The 21,156-nt window shown below is 40.4% G+C and overlaps 1 protein-coding gene across 4 annotated transcripts in view; it reads left to right on the plus strand.

Annotated features, from left to right (window-relative positions):
* The window catches only part of HMG20A (high mobility group 20A), a 39,311-nt gene extending 18,753 nt beyond the window's left edge, over positions 1-20,558 (plus strand). For 3 of the 4 annotated variants that reach the window (XM_083870734.1, XM_083870733.1, XM_083870736.1), the window contains exons 2-10: positions 2,697-2,789; positions 4,883-5,030; positions 6,484-6,699; positions 8,738-8,870; positions 9,252-9,283; positions 13,444-13,519; positions 14,339-14,554; positions 15,168-15,311; positions 17,595-20,558. In XM_083870734.1, the coding sequence (XP_083726860.1) occupies positions 2,701-2,789; positions 4,883-5,030; positions 6,484-6,699; positions 8,738-8,870; positions 9,252-9,283; positions 13,444-13,519; positions 14,339-14,554; positions 15,168-15,304 (1,047 nt within the window). In that variant the 5' untranslated portion in view covers positions 2,697-2,700 and the 3' untranslated portion in view covers positions 15,305-15,311; positions 17,595-20,558. Of the gene's footprint in view, positions 1-282; positions 424-2,696; positions 2,790-4,882; positions 5,031-6,483; positions 6,700-8,737; positions 8,871-9,251; positions 9,284-13,443; positions 13,520-14,338; positions 14,555-15,167; positions 15,312-17,594 lie in introns of all 4 variants that reach the window. The other variant, XM_083870735.1, reaches the window with a different exon arrangement.
* The last annotated feature ends 598 nt before the right edge of the window (positions 20,559-21,156 follow it).

Consider the following 21,156-nt stretch of genomic DNA (forward strand, 5'->3'; position numbering starts at 1 on the left):
GAAGCGATTTATGTTGTGTGTCTAGAAGCTGTGCTTAAACAACTTCCAGGGCAGTGAAGAGCATAGTTCTCAAATTAGTTGAATTTTTGGATTGCTTGTAATACGTGAAGTCCCAGCCTTTATGTGGTTTCTTTTCTATGTGTGTAGATTCTTAACATGAATGAGGAAGTATTGTTTGCTCTGCCTTCTTTAAGGATTACAGTCCTATTAGTTTCACCAGAGTATCTCACTACTTTTCCTAACAGCATTATATTATGTGAGTTGTCTTTCTTTTCCTGTCAGAGATGCTGGTACTTGAAAAAACCCATGATGTGGAGTTGTGATTCATAGAACTGCAGATGTTGCTTGGAGGAGACATCTGGAGAGAGGTCATCTTAGTCCAGCCTCCCACTCAGAACAAGACTATTGCCAACACTAGTTTAGGTCAGTTACAGCTTTTAGCATTTAAAATCTGCCAGGATAGACTCCACCTCTCTGGGAACATTTCCTGGTGTCCAGCCTGAACCTGCAAAGCCAATGTACCTGGGGTGAACTTGGTTCTGTCCACTCTGCTTCTTCCATCCAGTACCTTTAGGCTCTGTGAGACTGGCCCTTGGCCCCCTCTGCCCATTGCCCTCACCAGTCCATATCAGGCCAGGTGCTTTAGATCCCTGAGCATCTTGGAAGCCCTTTGCTGGTCAGTCTCCAGCTGTGCCACAGCTCTAAGGCTGAGCCCCAACTGTCCTCAGTCCCTGCTTTGTAATGGCAGAGCAGGAATTCAGAGTCTTCACTCCTGGATGAACCTTCCCTATACACAAGTAAAAGTATTCCTCTGCTAGAGATCAGTGTGTGTACTACTACTATTACAGGAGCAGTTTGCTTAGCTTTAATTATTTTCTAGATAAGGAGTCAGGATGATGGGATCCCTAAAGGTGATCTAAGGATCTCAGCAGTTGGAAAAGCAGAAGAGAAAAGTGTGAATGTTATCCATGTTGTACTTGTGATAGAGATCTGCAAAATCTCTAAGATACAAGGAGCAGTGACCTTTGTTCATGGAAAACATCTACCTTTGGAACTGGGGTGGTATTGCCACCCACCTCTGCCTCCGGCTAGCTCTTCTGAGGGCAGCGACCTTCCCTAGCGAGTTGCCTTGAGTAAGGCAGCCTCAGCCCAGGTAGTGCAGGGCGCCTCAGCAGATTTCAGCTCTTTTGTGAAGTCCAAGACTATCAGTCCGGACAAGGCTCTAGCTGTTGGAGGCTGCTCTTCCTGAGGGGGTGATCCCAAGCGGCGCAGAAGGAAACACAGGAGCCAGGGGTGGTCTTCGGGAGGCTTCTTTACTTCATCTTCGCCAACAAGCCGAAGACCCCGAAGGGCTCGGCTGTCAGGGTTTTATGCACCTACCAAGGGGGTGGGGTTTTACCAACAACCAGTGAGGTTACAAACTGAGGAAATGGACCAATCAGGGAGAACATTAATAAACAAATTAGGGGATTGAAATTTGGACCAATCAGGGGAAGGATACAGAACTGACCAACCAGGGAACAGAACTGGGGTAGCCAATCCATAGCTGGGGGGTGCTCATGCACTGTCTGCTCTCCAAGGGAGTGCAGGGTGCATGGCTCTTTCAATGTCCTCTTCAGAGGCAGGGGCCTCCACAGGGTGGGATGTGGGAAACATATCTAATATTCAGAATATGGAGCAGGATTTTATTCTCAGATCACTTGGATTTCAATGCTGAGTGGAAAGCACACCAACCCAGGAGAAAGCAGTACAAGGTGATAGCTCTCCTCAGGCCCAAAGCTCAAGTGTACTGGATGAAAGGGGTGGCAATAACTGAGTGCCTGCTGCTCATCAAAGGTGACTCTGAAATTGAAGGAACAGGAATTTAAGTAGTATGGCCCTTCAAAATGGCCTAAACTGGCAACTCATAATTGTAGAGTGAGTTTGTTATGCCTTTTTGGTTTTATTTGGGCTTTTTTCACTAAAATACAACAGTTTCATATTTTGATAAGGAAGAGGATAAATTAATTAAGCTTTGGATTTCATCTCTCACATTGAATTCCCATGACATGCCATAAGGTTACAAATGGAACTACTAATTTGGGGGCAGTTTGTATTCAATGAGATAGAGACCGTCCTTAAACCACTTGCTGAAGCAAGTGTTGTGTGGGATTGAAGGTAAAATACTCTAAATAGCTGTGTTCTCTGACTTATTGCCCAACTGCACACAGAGATTAATTGTGAAAATCTGGACAAGGAATTATTAGTACAGACTTAATTTGAAACTTAATGGGGGACTTGGTTTCAGTTTTCTTCTGGGGTCAGCACAAACCTCTGGTGAAGGGTGCACTGTGAGGAATAACGAGGCAGGTGGACTGGAAGAGCAGGATCTACCTGCCTGTGTGCTGAGTATGGTCGATGAAGGTTTGTCTTGAGGGATAAAATAGAATTGCTGGGATTTCCAACAGCACTGTGGCACTGGCACAGGGCTCAGTCAAAGTGAAAACTGGGAATTGAAGTGTCATTTATGGTCTTTGTTCTCAGTCCCTAAGCTCATCTGCCCACAGGGTCTGTCCTGAAGCCAATCAGCTGTGACTGGCCAATTGGTTCATGGGGTAAAAAATTCCAGGTGTGTTATGATGTTTGAATTAAAGTGCTCCTGAAGGGAAATAATGACATAGTTAACCTTTTTTGCCTTTATTTTTTTTTTTCCCCAGAGGTATGGAGAACTTGGTAGCTGGCTCCAATCTTCCTCCACTTTTTACAGATGAGGATGGATCTAAGGAAGGTAGCGAAATTAATGTAACTGGGTAAGCAACTCCTTTTTCACCTTCAGCTGATAGATACTATCTCTGCATAGATATTATCTCTGATAGATATTGTCAGGGAAATTATTTCAGTGGGAGGAGGGCGTTCTAAGTAATTTTTAAAAACAGAAATAAACCCAACAATTCAATCTTGCAACATTCCCTTGGCTTTGATAGAAGATCATAGGACTCTGTTTAGGAGAAACCAGAACTCTTCTGAACTGATGGAAGTGGTCACAAACTGTTCTTTAGTGTCTCTTAGCTTTAAAAGGTAAATCCTTAGGATTCCAGTCTTAAGACTAGTGACATTATGGGGACAGAGAGGGAGGAAGTATCTGTTTGCCATAGTGGTCCCTGCTCAGTAAATGATTTCAATTAAAGATATACTATTTATCAATGATGTCTCAAAAATGAGTCTGGTATCTCATTTGTCAGTCTGACTCTGCTTTTACAAACTGTGACAATGGCCTCTTAAAGTCACAATGCCAAGAGAAGTCTTCTTTTAAGAATACATGGAATTTTTGCTGTGTTTTGATAATTGAAGCTTTTTTTTTCTGTTTTGCTAAGCACCAAACAGTAAAATTTAGACTTTGCAGTCAGGTAAAGCCTTGTAAAAATGAATGTGAACACTTTCACTTCAAATGGGTCTGAATTTGGATTTACTTATATGGGATTTCAAACTTGTTGGTGCCAAATTAGGTCCATGTTCAAATTAGCCTTGTGTTTAATAGGTATTAATGTTTTGGCTGAGCTTTCGTCAGTGTTTGCTGCAAATAGCTGCATCACATGAAGTTTTTCTCATAGGTGTAGTTTCAGGAGCTCCTCTGCTAAGGGGCAATGGAGAGGAAAACTGAAAGATGACCCTTCAAACCCTAACAATGCATCCAGAGCTGTGTTGTTCCTATTCTTTTTGACACATACCAAATATAATTAACTTATGGGAGGGTGTCTGCTTTGTTCCCTTGCTCTCTCTCTAATTGTCAGTAATGAGAGCTCAATCTGGTGTCTCAACGTCAGCCGTGGATCTCTCCAGCCCTTGTGTCTTTACCAGTAATTGTCTCACAATTGCTGTTTGTAGTGAGTAATGAAAATATGCTGTTCTCTCTGAAGACAGGTATTCCCATGGGCATTCAAATAACAATTTTGTTTAAATATATCAAATTTATATAGCTGTATTCTACATCAATAGGAACAGTTATTTTGAGTATTTAAAATTTGCCATAGACATGAGTAGCTTTAGACTGGAATAAATGAGCAAAGGACACTTGAAGCATACCCTGCTGTTAAAGGAATTTTCATGAATATAACTGGATAAGGCCAAGTATTCTTTAGCCTCAAGAAGGATTTAGAATCTGAGATGAGTCCAAAAATCTTGTATTAATTTGCCTACTGACCACAGTACTGAGAATGTCCAGAGGGTTGTTGCCCCAAAATGTGTGTTCATCACTGTCAGTCTAGACTATCTTCAGAAGTATTTCTGCATGCTTGCTCTTCTTTTTTGCCTGCAGACATCTTGCCCTTTTTTGGAGGAAGGTAGATTGATACAACTCTTACAGTAAAATTAAGTAATGGAGCTTGTTGGGAGCTAGTCCTGCTTGTGTTCAAATACCCACGGGTATGAACAGGAGATTGTGTGGGGTGAAGTTCAGTCCAAGATCATACCCAATCACAGACCTCTAAATGTATTTGTGGAGAAATATATTAAACACATCTAGAAATGCATATCTTGGTTGCTGATGAAACTTTTAATTTCAAATTCCTTATGTACTTCTGAAGAAGGCTGGATTCACACATTTCTGATCCAACTGTACACTTGCCTGCAAGTTGTTTATATAATCAAATGCTCCACTAAAAATGAAACAAAATACTCTTTAAAAATCAAACTGAGTCTGAGAGTCCACAGGAACTGTGGTAGTTATAGTGGTTGCTTGGATGGAACAGCCAGTTCTTCAAAAATCACTTTTAAATCCCTTTTTTTCTTGCTAGTGTGAGAATGAATATATTTGCAACATTTTTGCATGTTTTAGAAGATTAGGGAGGAACTGATTTAGGAATGCTGATTAAATTTTTTGTTCTCCACTTCTGTGCTTTTTCAGATTAGCTAATTCGGAGAGTTCATTCAGTGGTGGAACGTCACAGCCTGTGAATAACCCAGATTTGGTGGAGGACTTGTCCCAGGGTCAGCAGCAGCAAAATGAGTCTTCTAATGCTGCTGAAACCACTGAGCAGAAGCCTGAGGAGGAGGTGAGATGAAATAATAGTAACTTTTCAATAAAGCAAAGGCATGGAATTTTGTCATTATATCGTCTTACCTGCTCATATTTTTTTTTAATAGGATCACAAATTTTTATCCATTTGCCACTTTCATCTTCTGATTCCCCAATTTTCTCCTTGCACAGCTGCACACAGATAGTTCGCAGTTGCAATGTGCAGAGAACAGCACATGGGTCTCAGCTCAGCCAGAGGGGCCCACAAGCTGGTGCTCCATTCAAGACTGAATGTTTAACTGCCACGACTTATTTTCTCTCTTGTGAGCCAGCAAAGTGAGACCATTGTACTGTTCTGGTAGTAACTGATTTCTTCAAAACAGTTGTTTTTACTGCTTTAGACTATACCTTGTGTACCATCCAACACTGATTTTTGGTGACTAAATCATGAAGACCTGAAGTTGGACTAGGAAGTGGTTTGGGGTTTTTTTGGTTTGCTTTTTTTTCTGCTAGATGTATTTGATATTTCTCCTTGCAGGGTTGGGGTTTTTTTTTTTTTTTGTTTTTTTTTTTTTTTTTTTTTTTTTTTTTTTTTTTTTTTTTGTTGTTGTTGTTGTTTGTTTGTTTGTTTTTGTTTTTGTTTTTTTTCAGCTGTGAGGTCTTTTTTAAATTAAGTAATAAAATTCCAGGAGGGAAATAAAAAGTAACGATGGCAGGAACATGTTGATCTGGGGAAAGATTAGAAGTGCTGAAAATAGTTGTATGTACATAGCATTAGAAAATAGTGTTGTCCAGAGATTGCTGTAGAAATAGTTTGAAGCCAAGAGCATGAGTGATAATGATGTTATTCCTGTGAACACACAGTGTGCCCCAGACACATCTTAGAATATTCCCTCTTTGGAGTTTGTTTGTTGCTCCATTGGAGGTGATTAGTGGGGAAGACAATCTATTGAACAGATGAGGGTAGAAAAGCCTGTATACTGCCTTTACACTCACATTTTGGGCACATTGTGCATGAAGGACAAAAATCTGGAAGGGTCAAAATAACTAGTTATCAATTATTAACTAATACACAAAATCTCTCCAAAGAACCTATTGAATAAAAAAGAACCTATTGAATAAATGACTTGCAGGGAGGGTATGTGAGGGTGAGAAGAACTAAGAGCAAGCAAACAAGTAATAAAAAAATACTTGCAGTTGAATTAGCTGAGATGATCATGTTGTGCTTATCAATGCCTGTGATTTTACAATCAGAAGTTGATGCCAGTGTTACTTTGTTGTCCCTGTGGACTAGGAGAAACTGTAAGGTACTTTTCACAATGAGACTTGTTTGACTTTGTTTAGACAGAAATCAGGATAGCCCTAAGTAGGGTTTGAAACCTGCATCCATGGAGAGGATTGCAGCCATATACTCCTGATGAAGTTGTTTATTCCTTCTGGAGGTGGTTATTTTCACTCAGTCTGAATTGTCTTCTGTTCTCATTCTGCAGCAGCAAAGAACCAAACGAGGAGGCTGGGCCAAAGGGAGAAAGAGGAAGAAGCCCCTCAGGGACAGCAATGCCCCCAAATCCCCCCTGACCGGGTACGTGCGCTTCATGAACGAGCGCAGGGAGCAGCTGCGAGCCAAGAGGCCCGAGGTGCCTTTCCCAGAGATCACCAGAATGCTGGGCAATGAGTGGAGCAAGCTGCCTCCTGAGGAGAAACGGGTACCACTGCATTTCCTTCTCCTTGCTGGATGTCATTGCTGCTACTGGGAATGTTGTTTAGGGAGGAAGGTGACACAGGCTTGTGGTTGAAATTGTGTTTAGGAGGATATTTCAGAATGAAGGGCACAGGTTCATATGATGAACCCTCAGGGCCACAGCATCTCCTCCAGGAGACCTGTATCCTCTGGGTAATGCAAGAATACATCCAGGATGGGGAGATTGCTCTGATGAGACATCCCACAGTTCGTGTGACCCATCTAGATGTAACTCTGCTGCACCAGCTCAGATACATCTGAGACTTGAAAGGCCGAAGTCTTGGGATGTGATGTCTCCTAATGGGGAGTCCTGTTGCCTTCTGCACTATCTGATAAGTGAATGAAGCTCAAGGCCATATTTGGGCTGTTTTTTAGGGCTTTCTGGAGTGGACCTTGTTAATGGGTTAATTGCTAATGGGTGTCTTACTGTCCACACCTGATTGCCAGTTGGAGATGACTGCAAAGCAATTTTTAAATCCCAGTGCAACTGAATGCTCTCAAGTGAATTTAATCTTCATAATTGAACTTAAAAAAATACTTCAAGGGTGTAATGAAAAATGAGATGAGACAAAAAAAACAAGATTTCCTTTTGTTGCTTTTTACTAAGCTTGTAGAATACAACTTACAGAGATGATATAAAATGGTGCATAGGCACTGTGATTTAACCATAATGGGAAATATGTGGCAAGGCAAAGCACTTGATTTGGTATCAGGGATAACGAGAATGATGTTGCTTAGAGAAAAGTCAGGATTGCTCCTATGTAAGGTTGGAAATTCACATCCATGGAGAGGATATCTTGCAGTGATGAAAACTCTACTGGGAGAGAAAGGAAGAAGACATCTGCCCCCCTGCCCCTGCGCTTCAACATATTCTTATCATGTCTCAGGCAGATTTTTAACCTAGAAAAAAGGAAATTGAGTTCAAATCTCTATTCTGTATACTGCTTTTTAGATTTCCACGGAATTTGTCGTTGAGTAAAGCTGTAAATTTCTAACTCAGAGCACGTCAAGAGAACTCTACTTTCAGCAGCACATTGCTGGAGATGGAAAAAAAGAATTAGTATCTTACGGACAAATAACATGTCCAAAAGCAATGCCAGCTCAGCATCACCAAATTTGCACCCCAGTCCAGACTGTTATCACTGTCATCAGCAGGGTCAAAACTGTGTTGCAAATGGAAGTCATAACTTATATGTATTGTCATGATGACTTAAAGAAAATACCAGGTGACTAAAGTTCACTGATTTAGTTCTTACATTCATTGAATTTTAAACTCATTTGGAGAAAAAAATTGAGAAGGCAACTTTTTTCTTGAAAGGTACTCATTAGTAAAGATTGTGACCTTTCATTAAATGTTTTTCAGTTCATCAGTTCCCCTGAAGAATTCTCCAGCTAAGCTCATTCTGTCATGCAGATGTGTGAAATACCTTCAGGCTAAAAAAAAAAAAAAAAGGTTTCTGTTAACCAAAATACAGATAGATTATATCAATTAAAACCAGGTTCTTTTATCTTAATGCTGCTCTTTGCAATAGCCATGATGTTTTGTTCACCTCTCAGATGTGCCAGGTTTGTGGTGGTGCTTTTTGTCTGTGGGGAATGAAAACAAGTGTATTTGGAACTCCACTGTTACAGGTCTGCACCGTATAGCATCATCTAATAAGATGCTGTTGTTTGGCAGCACTTCATCCTGGCCACAGAACAGGAATTCTGAAGTGTTTGGTCTGTGATGTGTAGGAAACATTGAGTAAAGTTGCTTAGTAGCAACTCCTAGGCCGGGCAAAAAAAAATAACAAAATAGTTATTATAAAAAAGAGAGAGAAAATAGGACACTAGAGTACAGTAATTTTATCCAGATCTTATGTCTTTGCACTTCATCGTTGCTTCACTCCTCTTCTGTTTGCATAGGGGAAATGGATCAGCATTTCATCTGACAAGTTGTTTTTCTTCCCTTCCTCCTGGAAGGGAGGAAACTCACTGAAACTCTTGGACTTTTTTTGTTTCAGCGATACCTTGATGAAGCAGACAGAGATAAGGAGCGTTACATGAGGGAGCTGGAGCAGTATCAGAAGACTGAAGCCTACAAAGTCTTCAGCAGGAAAGCACAGGACAGACAAAAAGGCAAATCACACAGACAAGGTATTGAATGGGACAAAAGTATGTGCCTAGCTAGAACAATAGAAGATTCCCAGCCAGTCATGTAGCCTGACACTCCTTTAAAGCCTTGGATTTAAAGGCTGGTTAAAAAGTGAATGTGTTCTTTCTATGGCATTTACCTCAGCTGTGTGTAAAGGGAATTAGACTTAAGTGAATTTAACTGTATCTGGATTGTGTTGGAGGATATGCTTTAAGAGCATCAGTTAGACATAGTTTCTCTGTGACTTTGTAGGAGAGTTGCAGAAGTCTGTCTAGAATTACTGTGTAATTAGGGTTGTGTAACTGCCTTAATTCTTTGGTTCTTGTTTTCTTAAATTTTGTTTATTTTAAAAGACTTCTTGTCTTGTTTGTTTTCTTTTTCAGATGGAGCAAGACAGCCGGCTCATGATCATGAGGTAAGCCTCTTAATTTTACATCTACAACAGTGATGTGAAATGTAATTCACACTTTCAGGTGAAAAAAAATCTTTTAGTGAAGTCAAAACGCAGTTTATCAGAAGTTGGATGTGAATTCTTCCTCTTCCTACTGCAGGTTTTGAAAAGGTAGAAATGGCTGAGTATTCTTACACTCATTGGTATGACGAAATTAATTTGGTAAGTCTTGGGCAGGTACCAATGATAGATGAAATGGAGCGTAGGGTACACTTAAGACATAGGTCTGTTTTGTAATGTAATGTTAAGAATTTAAAAATAGTGTGAGACCTCAATAAACCTGCCAAGTTAGCACCTTTAGGTGGCTGTTTTCAGGTACTGATTTTTTGCAGTAACACAAATGCTTGTGGCTTCCTTAAGAAGAAAATGGATAAAAGAATGCAATAATTGTAGTATCTCTGGCTTAAACCTCTTCCTGCTCTCCCTTGCCCATTTGCATACATAAATATTGGAAAAGAGTGATAATGTCCAGAGACAGAGCTCATCAACTGCAGCACAGGCATCTTACCACAATTCTTGTGTGTCCTATCTAACTGTGGTTTCTCTCTCCTTGAAATGCTGCAGCTTTCTCCAGTTGTATTACCTGGGGCCACAGAGCTTCTTTCATGGTTACCAATAAATTGCAAACAAAGAGCAATGAAAAAAACCCTGCTTATACACAGCCTCTTCACTTGTAAGCAGTAGGGCTTTCTGAAAGATCTGTTTTTCTTTGTGAGATTTTTTGCCTTGGGAAAGCAATCCAGTTGGCTTCTAATGTGTTCATTACAATAGTGACAAGGCTGAGCACTGCTGAGAGGCAACTACTGGTCTTGAAGGAAAGTAAGTTTCACTTTCTGGGAAAAATTTTGGTAGCATGTTTTTTATATGCCTTTTATTAACTCCTAAAGGAAGTGCTTACAGTGAGATTATTCTTTAGAAGTACATGGTCCCCAAGTTTTCTGATTCTGTAGTCACTGGATCCCAGTTTGTCTTTAATTGTACAAAAACTGAAGGCTTCAAGTTCTAGATTGAGTGTGACTGTTACATAACATTTAAATTATACGGGTGGCAAACTACAAATTTGGAGTCTTCTCTCTTACCCTTCTAATTCAAGCTATCATTGCTGGTCTTTCACATCATAAATGCAATTAAAAATGAGTTCTCCTCACCCTGTGGGACGTTTAAACTTCATTAGATACAGCTGAACATCAACCTGTCAGTCAGACATCCTACTCTGAACTGTGCCTTTGACTACTTGGTGTTTTTCACCTTTGTATTTATAAAATCCTACATGCTTCTCACCTGATGTGCTTTTGCATCTTTTGTGCAGGCAAGTCATGTATTATATTCCTGTGTACGTGGGGAATAACAGAAAGAACTTCAACTGCTTTTAGAAGTGTCTGCTCAAGTTGTTACTGGAAGTGAGGCTAAAGCTTTTTGTCATCTTGGTGCTTTCTCTTGTCCACACTGATTTGTGTTGCTGTGTTTGTGATTAGCAGGTACAAGCTGATGAAATTATTTTTTGAGAGAATATAAGTAAATAAGGTCAAAGAAAGCTTTTTTTCTTTCCCTTGCTGCACTTAAGTGTTTATGATGTAGTTTCTGTGAATTGGTGTTGAAGTTAAACATTGTACATAGAGTTGACCTCTAAAGAGTTTTGTGATGGGCAATTCAAATACTAGTTATAATAAAATATAACTAAAGAATGAGAGAGAACTTTTAGTAGATATTGCCTTGAAAAAAACATGCACACACTGTCCCCTGAGCTCATCTATGGGCATGAAATAGAACATTTTTCTTCCTTCAAATTTTAGTTTCATAAATATGACATATACCAATATACACTGAAACTATGGTCATCAGCAGTGACTAAACCCCTGGATAATTGTTCTCCATTGTTCTGTTACTGTTCATTTCCTCAAGCTGCTTGATTCCAAGTAGATCTGGCATTGTGCACTCAGTTACACTTGTTACTGGAAAGCTTTCAATGGTTTGTGCAGACAGGTGGAGGAGAGCAGTGGTTGCCTTGTGGTACCTACTCTGAGAACATTTAATGGAGCAGTAAATTTATTTTATCTGTTCCTTCCACTGTCTGCAGCCTGACCATGGCAGGAAAGGTGAGCTTCAACCCCCCAAAATCTCAACTATCTCATTACCATACTTCACCAAGTCTCTAGGAACTTCAAGTCTGATTCGTTGCAGAATCTTCAAAGTTCAACCTTGGCTTTAATCACCAGATGAGATTGTTGACTCTTGAAGCATCTCAATCTTATTTAAGGCAAATGATAGAAACAGTTTTGATTCTCTTTTGGTTTAAGGGATGATTAAATGATACAGGAACTGAACAGACTGTGTCCTTTTCAGTTGGAGGTAATCAAAGCCTTAGGATTTTAATCTTCAGTGAACCTCAGAGTGGCTTAAGTACTTCAAGGCTCTCAAGAGGATTTTTTATGTTCTGGGTAATGTATTTTGTGATGGGAGAGTGCTGATGGTTTTAATGATCACTCTTCTGCTTAGTAGAATTTCTTGCCTTTTGGAAGCTGGACAGTTACATCTAAAGCCTTAATATTTTTTTGTTTTTTACCTGAAGAACCTGTATCCTAGGGAAGAAGGTATTCTTTTTGCAGTACACTGTACTCCATCTATTCTCTAGGAGCCAGTGGCTTTTTGCACACAGGTAGTAATAGTGAGCATGAATTAGAATGTTTAAAATGGATATTCTATAAGTGTTCTAACCAAGCTTCATAACTGCCAACATTTCTTAATCCACATTAATGTTGAGATTCTAGATTTTGGGATTGAATTAATTCTTAGCCATCTAGGCAGCGTTCAGACAAAATGAATGCATTGTTCACACTTCTGTGTATGACTTCTTTCTGAATATAGTCTTGAGACATTTGCCCTGTAGCAGTGCGTACAAAAACTTCAGTGAAAAGCACATATGATCATGAAGCCCAAATAAAGCCTCCTGTGCCTCACAGAGCTGGAAGAGTTGCCCTTCCCTCCAGTCTTGCCTGTTTCTCGTGTGTCTCCAGCTGCTTCAGGCCAAGTGAGGTTTGAGTTCTCACTCAGTAAATGCAGAGCTCCTTAACTGTAATTGTACCAGACAATAAAAACCAGCTTATCTTTTTAAAAGCAATCAATGGACAGTCTGTGTCCTTAGGGAAAGACAGAGTAGCTGTAGCTCCATCTAGCCTTGTCTGTCTTGCCTGACTGTCAGGCATTCAGGTGTGGCAGACACCAGGTGATTCTCTGAACTCAGGGCCACAATTCCCCTGTCAGCTGTCAAACACTGAGGTGGTCTGCTGGAGGACACCAGTCCTGTGTAACACTGCAATTCTGGATAATGAGCTTGTGGCTCATTATCAGCCAAGGTGTTTGAGAGTTATGAAAAGCTTTTGTTCTCCACAGACACTCTTTCCTGCTCAACTTTGTTTCTGTGTTAAACTGCAGCAACTACAATCAACCTGTAACTTATCAAACCAAATTTGCATTGGCTTTGTCCATAATGATTCAGGTGCTAAAACAAGCATTAATTCCTGTTGATTTAGAAATACTGACTGAAGTATTTTATAGTATTAATATTAGTATTACTATACACTATTATAGTATGTAGTATTTTATAGTAGGGTTTTTTTGCCATGAGTCAAATCATATTTTGTACAGTTTTTTTGACTAAGTTGTAGAGTATTTCCTGATATAAAAGTGGTTTTTGCTTTTTTGCTTTGGTGGTGAAAGGCCAAGAACCATGAAACTTACTGAGCATTTTGCTCACTCTCTCTCCTGTTTTTTGATACTCCTGTAAAGACTGTTTCAGACTGTGTCAGTTGGTTAATGATGGAAACTGCATTCAGGTAGTTTTTAAAATTGAATAGCCCTCATGTATAATGCTATCAGGGTGAAAGTGTATTTTAGTATGTTGTATGTTATTTCGTAATGATGATGTTTGATTAAACCTGTATCTTTGAAAATCTAAGACACATCCTTTGGCCTTTATTGGTAGGAGCTGGAAGTGTCTTTAATCCATACAACTTTTAGTTGCCTCAGGTTTTGGTCTCCTTGGCCTTTTATTTTCATGATTAAAAGAGTTAAATGAATTCTTGAAAACAAACTATTTAGCTATGGTGTTACTCTTCTCGTTGTAGAAAGAAGCAGATACAAAGGAGAGATCTGTCTTTGATATTCCAATCTTCACAGAAGAGTTCCTGAATCACAGTAAAGGTAAGTTTAACTTTTGCAGGACCCTTTCCTCCTTGCTTTTCCAAAGTTCTTGGCAAATGCTGAAGAGTCCTTGCAGTCTCCCATCTCAACTGAAGTAAAGACTTGGGTATAGTTTCTGCTATTACCTTACCTCTGTATGTACACAATGACTGAAAAGCAGTTTTTCCTGGCATTATCTTCCCAAATTAGCCTTTTTTGAGACTGTTTCTGATGTTTATTCCATCCAGTCCAAGCTGTGTCTGCTATTCTATAGGACTAAGAAATATCTAAGATGATATTTTAGAGTGATCTATCCTGATGGTGATTCAGGCTGGTTAGCAGTTTTTTATTTCCCCCCATATGTGGAAGATTACACTGGTATATTTTCTATTACACGGTTTGGATTTCAGATCTGTGTGTCTCAGAGTTGAGTATATTTTGGCAGATTTTTTGAAGACTTTCTTGACTGAACAGAATTTAGATCCACATGGTCAGTAGAAAATTATTTTTGTAACTGGTGTCTTGTTTGCAGGATTCTAAGCACTGCTGCTAAACTTTGTCATTCTGATTGAAGTCAGTCTTGCAGTCTTCCTCCCAAATCAATTCCCCCATTTACTTCCATTCTGATGCTTTGAATGTTTTCTGATTTGTCTCTCTCTCTAGGAATTATTTCTAGTTATAAAGTGCTACTGTAGGTGCTATTGTCACTCCATGACGTGATGCTTTTTATCTATAGACCACAATTTGTAATTGTCAGTTGAGCACTCCAGAACATTCTGCCTCATGTCCTGGAGATGTTTTTAGCAGTTTTGTGACTCTGGAAGGGATTGGTGTTCACAGCCCGCGAGGCGGAGCTGCGGCAGCTGCGCAAATCCAACATGGAGTTTGAGGAGCGGAACGCGGCGCTGCAGAAGCACGTGGAGAGCATGCGCACGGCCGTGGAGAAGCTGGAGGTGGACGTGATCCAGGAGCGCAGCCGCAACACGGTGCTGCAGCAGCACCTGGAGACCCTGCGCCAGGCACTCACCAGCAGCTTCTCTGGAGTCCCGCTGCCAGGTGAGACTGGGAACCTGAACTGTTGTGAGCTGAGAACACGGGTCTACTCTTGTACTTCTGTGATCTTGGCTGTTCCTGAGCTTTTGTTGCACAGGATAAGGAAATACTAAAATGCACGCGGGGAAGGTGTAGAGTCGGTGCTTTATTTCAATGTGACATTTATTTTCTTAGTGCTCTTATTCCTCCTAATAAAGTGAGACACCTATTCAGTCCTGGCTCTCCTTCACTTGTTTTATGAAAATGTTACTAAATAGAATAGACAGGACTTGCAAGTTCCTTGATTAAAATAAAAGCTGTGTCTGTATTGTCAGCTTCCAGGGAACCCACTTAGGTTCTATGAATGCCCAGCTGAAAGAGTTTGTTACAATCAACTATGAGACCCAAATCAAAGAGAACCATGCTTCATTAGTCCTGATATCCTTGGAACTACTCACTTGGTGGAGTTAGGAGGACATTGTTTAGAAGAATCTGTCAGAAGAGGTGGTGCATAACAAAATCATCTCCCGTAGCAGTTAGTGTGTTGGCACAAATTACCCTTAGCGTAGTGTTAACTTTTTTGAATTGCTGTAGTCATCAAAATACCTTGTGGCTCATTTCACTGTGTTGACTGTAGGCAGTGGGGAAACCCCCACGATGGAAACTATTGATTCCTACATGAACAGACTGCACAGTATTATCCTGGCCAACCCACAGGAGAACGAGAACCTCATCGCCACGGTGCGGGACGTGGTGAACAGGCTGGAGCGTTAGTGACGGGGTAAGTGTTCTCACCCAGGCTGTTCCTGGTGTCTGCTCAGGGCCTCTGGCACCTGTTCTGGTGCTCATTCCTGTGTTGATCACCATATTGGACAATCAAAATGGTTTCTTCCTCAAAGCTGCAGGAGCAGGTTGTCTTAATGAAAGTCAAATTGAGTTGAAAGTATTCCACAGTATTAAAGGGTTCTGAAAGTCCCTTTAGCTCCAAGATCTTTATGTATTTGTATAAGGGAAGAGTTCTGACAGAATGGTAACAGGGTGACTAATTTAGAAGAAGGTTCCTTTCTTGAGTGAAGTAAATCTGAAGATTTCAGCAGTAATTGTAGAAACTGATGGCCATGGGGAAATTCTGTTTGTTTCTAGAGGTTACAGGTGAACTCAATTCTGTTATAAACTGAAAATACCCTAACTGGCCCTGTAGCACCTATAGTCAAGCTGTTCTAATTAGGAAGGTTTAGGTGCAAATGGAACACTGAAGTATGGTTTAAGCTGTACATAGCATTTACTGAGACTAATGTTTATGTGGCTTGTGCATTGATTGTTATTGAGCTCATGATTCTGTATTTTTGCTACTCTTTAATAACTTAGAAAACTGTAATAGAGAACAGGGTAGAAAAACAAACTTAAAAAGAAGTAAATACCAGTCTTTCTGCATTACTGTGCCTGCTTTGCATTTCCCACACCTCTCACTCTCCCACTTCCCCATGATGCACAGCACGAGGCAGCCATGAGGAGTTTGCCTATTACTATTTTAACAAAGTACATACCCTCATTCTTTAGGCATTTATTATGTAGAGATCTACTGTACATGTCTTGAATAGTGTTTAGAAATGCAAATAAAGCTGCCTTGTGCCATCTGCAAATATGAAGACAGGGCTTTTCATCCTTTCTGATTGTGACCTTTTGTGGTGCTGTGTAGAACAGTTAATTACACAGTTCCCATTATGGTGTGGCTTTAGCTGGGAGATCATTGTCCTTCCGGAGGGTAGCCAGATGGAACGGACTGTAGTTCTGAGAGATGACTGAGCTCCCAGCAGAATAAAGAAGTGCCTTTACTGCTGCTATTTGTGAAGGGAACAGCTTGTCGATCCAGGTCTGGGATTTTTCAGCAGCTCATCAGCCTCTTCCTTTTTGTATACTGTTTTCAATTAGTTCTCAGGCTCATAGAATTGGGAGGGGAGGTTTTACAGAGCGGCTAAGAGGGAAAGCAGTTTCTCATCCATCCGTTATTAGAGGGGTATGCCAGGCCCAGAAATGGATATTTGTCCTTTAAGCACCTTGCTAGAAAAATCATATCGCAAAGCTACTAAAATCTAGACTTTCATTCTCTTGCCTGGTGGCTTCATCTTTCCTAAAGGATGGATGATTTCTGTGTTCCTAAACATGCAGATACAATTTTCTTGAATAAGCTGGATTTGGCTGTAATTGATTTAGAAAAAGTAATTCTTGCTTTAAAATTCTTCCTTCTAACCTCTCTTTGAAAAACAGTACTCCTTTCCCTTCTTTCCTTTTTGTACCAATGCCTTCCCTCTTTTCAGCAGCAAAACAGTGTGAGGCAATTAAAAATGTGATTAATAATCACATAGTTTCACTGGATAATGACATGCATGTAACTGAATAAAATGATCAAATAATTAATGGGACTGTTAGTTACACTGACTTTCACATAGCAATGGTTATATTTTGAGACAAAATTTTGGAAGGAAGAAGGTTGGATTTTGTTGGATGCAAGCCTAGAAAACGGTGAAGATTCCTTAGAAAACAAGGAAGTTTTGGATAAAAGGTTCAGCTGACACATGATAAACTGTATCAACAAACTGTCATCTTCAGTGTCCCTTTATTAATGTGCATATGAGGTATATTAATTCTGAATGTAAACTCTGTCAACCAAGTGGTCTGTTGGAGGTTGAGACACATCACAGATCAATACCACAGCAAACTGTGCTGTGATGCTCCTGGAAACAATTCCTTCACAGATCTGAGGTGGGTTTTGGTGGCTTTGTATATTGTTTAGGGACTATTTGACTATACTGGTGAACATTTTGGCTTTTCTGTACTGCCTGGTAAAAAAGGTCTTTTTGCAAACATTATATGGGAAGAAGAGGAAGGGGTTTGTTGTTTAGCACTGGATGGAAACAGCAACTCTGATTATGTCTCTAGAGGCTACTTTACTATACTGAAGCATTGTGTTTTCAGATCAAACATCCAAACCCCAGGTCATGGTGCCTGTTTAGTCCTGGCAGATTGTAGTCTTCTAACCTTTATTTTTCTGTTTTGTCTGCAGGTCTCATGACCCGGGGAAGCTTTACAAAATTTTTTTGGCCAGTGTGGAATAAGAAGCCATGAGGCAAAGCCTAGGGTGGGAGGCAGGATGGCAGGTTTGTCCTGGGCCCTGCCTGTGTGTTTTGTCAGGGAGACAAACAGATCAATGCATTAAGAAATCTTAAGGAGCCACGGACACCACCCACTAAACATTTGGAACTGTCCTCTGTGTGAACATTTAAGAGCATGCAACTTTTGTGCAATCTACATTTTTTTATGGATTTTGCTGGGTGTGAGGGTGCCTGCATTCTGTGGACTGGCTGACTGTGGAGATGAAATCTCAGCTTGTGAAATGGAGTCAGCATATATGTTGTAGTAATAACTTTGATGTGTTATATTGCCTAATGTCTTCTAGTGTCTTTTATTTTGTTTTCATGTTTATCCAGTGGGGTTACCTTCCTTCACTTTAGTTCTCTTCTTTTGATCTTGTTCCCTGATTCTTGCAGTACTGGGTAGCAGCGCTTGTGTTCTCTGCTGTAACAGGGAGTTTTCCTTGGTGCACTGTCCTGTCCTACACCTCCTGCTGTGATTTTAGGAGCTTTTCTTAAGCAGAACCCTGGGGGTTTTTGTGTTAGCCTGCAATTCCTACAATGTGAGTTTGCTCCCTGCTAGAGACTGGCTGTGGTTGATGCTTTATTACTTGGTTCTACTATGAGACAGACTTCCTCTCTTCCCTCTCTCCAAGCATCTCTCTTGCACATTGCATCCTGCTCTTCTGTGAAGGTCTCCTGTTACCTCTTTGTAAAATGTTTGCTGGAGCATTTTACAAATAAAGATAGAAAGTGAAACATTAGTTCTTCTCAGCAGGGAAAATGAGATTTTTTGGTTTAGACCAGATCAAGCTTTAGACTAAAGCTTGCCCTTCCTCTGATACATTGTTCAGTCTAATTTAATGTTATTGCCTTGTTTTTGAGAGAATAATCTCACGGGGAAAGCAGTTTTCTATAAAAAGAGAAATGGGCACAGGGATTGCATTTTTTTTTCCTCCCCACCCTTCTGCAATTGCTGTGCTGGGAAGCAGTGTGTCTGGAAGCAGCACATACGTTTTTGCATGAATTATTAGAGCAGAGAAGGTTATTAGCAACTAGGTCCACGTAGCAGCCCACAGAACTCAGCATTACAGCTTGTTTTTGCTCTCGCCTTTTGTACAGTTCAAGTACTGCCCATGGAGCCCATAGCATTCAGCATTTTATGTTCCAGCTGACCTAAATGGCCTTTCCCTTGAAATTGAATAGGGCTCTGCATGTTTGAATCTGATCTTGCTGAGCTACACCACTCCTGGCAGAGCTAAGACACCCACTGTCTGCACTGGCATATGCAAAACTTTCACTGCCCTTTGGTTCCTGTCTAATTGTTGATTCTGTCTTTGGCTCAGCACCTGTGGGAGATCTCTGGGCTTTGTGGGGGGTGGTTGAAATGCTCTTGCTCCCACATGACAATCTCTTTGCTCCTGCTTAAGACAACTGTTCAGATTCCCTGTTATGAATTGGAGGTTGCTTTCATTACAGGAGTGTGTTGGTGTCAGCATCACTTTAATGTACCCGTGACACAAATATTTTTAAGATTAAAAAGCAGTTTCTTCTTTTCCTGCACTGTACACATGGACTTCATGCTGGCCTGGAGCCATCTTCAGGCCAGCACCTTGTATGCCAAGTCTCAGCTTACTCCTGGGGTGATTTCTGTAGCCAAGTAGCAAGGATTTCCATGTAAATCAAGTCTTCCTTCAGGGAGGAAACTCCTTTCTCCTGTTACCTGTTTTGCTTTCAAGACTTCACAAAAAGGAACCTCAGTTCGCTGCATTGACTGCCATTCTCCTTAGCATGGATCAGACTAGCTGATGCTGCCATGAATTTTTTTAGTGGGTTCTGTAATGAATGTTGTAAATCCTAGAGGTTGTTAATGCCTCCAGAAGAAGCACCTACACCTTCATCTCCTGTATATATCTTGGTTTTTTAGAACTGGTGATGTTTGACTCACTGTTGAAGTGGCCAAAATACTCTGTATAGCCAAAACTGATGTACAAAATCCTAAAGTTCTGTCTATGACATCCTACCTGATGCCTGGGGTTATATACCATAAAAACTACAGAAATTCCATGTGGTGTAGGATGCAGTTCCAGGCTGTAGCATATCCAATCTGTCAGTAAGGTCAGATGGCTTGAGGCTGCCCTGCTTACAGAAACCTGCTAGTGGATTCTGCTCCTCCATCTCTGCTGAGAAGCATGCAAGTGTTGTGGGATAGGAAATTTAAGGTGATGTTATTAGATGGGGGCTGATAAATCTTGCATTTTCCCACAAGGAAGGAGGCAGGGTGGATTATCCATCTTGAATCATCTGGGGGAAGACTGAGTTCTTGCTCACTGATGATGTGACAGATGATGTTTTGTCTCATTAAGAAGCTTCTTATTTATGTTGATTAACCCTATAAAAATGGATTTTGTCTTTCCAGTGTTTTCAGAGTGTCACTTCAGTTTACAGTTTTCAGTGTTGACTGATTAAAACAAAATGAAGTGGGTGTCAAGGAGAAGAGTGGAATAAAATGCTTTTGTCACTTAAAGAAGTGTTAAGAGAAGTATATGAAAGCAGAATCCATTTGCTGGATTAATGTGTTTGGAATTGTTTAAATGCCAAGTTTTCTGTAAATGTTTTTGTAATTAAACTTTGGAGCTCCTTGGTTTTTAAGAAGTTGATACGCTTGTTTGACACTGCTTCATTAAAATTGTTCAACGTTGAATCCATTCTGATTCAATTTTAACTGTATTTTCATGAAAGAACTACTACTACATTGATCTCTCATCAGATTTTGGCAACTCCACGTTAACCTTTGAATGGAAATGTGCCCCTTCCACCTCTCCATCCTAAGTGTCTTCCTCTGAAAAAGCTAAAGGAGTTTAGGTTGTTACTTAGAGTGGTGAAAGTATCAGAGGTTTTGGTTATAGCTAATGGTTGTCAGGGCCGTTCCTCAACTTAACTGACTTGAAAAATTTCATATCTCTCACTCGGCCCTTTTTTTGCATCCTTCTCTTCCTTAACCCTCCCTAATTCCTCACCATCATAGTGACTTTCTTTAAGAACCTATTGTAACTATTGCTCCCCACGTGATTTTCTTCTCCCATACTAGATTTTTCTCCTCTCTTTACCCACCTACTGGCTGAGAATGGAGCAAACTGTAGCCTCATGACATTTGTACTTGGTTTAGGTGCTCTATGGAGGAGTTTGAATGACTTTCTGCCTCTACTAATGCTCTTTCTGAGGTCACAGTGCTGTGAGCAGTCATGTTTTTATGTTGCTTTCGTGGTCACACCTCATTATTGTGGTTGCCAGATTAATGCCTGGTCTGTCTATGCCAACAGGCTTGGTACTGTCTTCTTCCTGGGACAGACTATATTGAGATTTAGAATGCTTTGGAGATTTTTTTTAAAAACACTAGCTGTGTAATGGTAAAGATACCAATAGTAGCAGGAATGTGGAAAACCAGCAGAGGAGAATGAGCTGCCATGTGACCCTGGCTAGTTTGGAGCTGGA

This window comes from Zosterops lateralis (genome assembly GCF_965231275.1).
Source record: "Zosterops lateralis genome assembly, chromosome: 13".
Taxonomy (NCBI): domain Eukaryota; kingdom Metazoa; phylum Chordata; class Aves; order Passeriformes; family Zosteropidae; genus Zosterops; species Zosterops lateralis.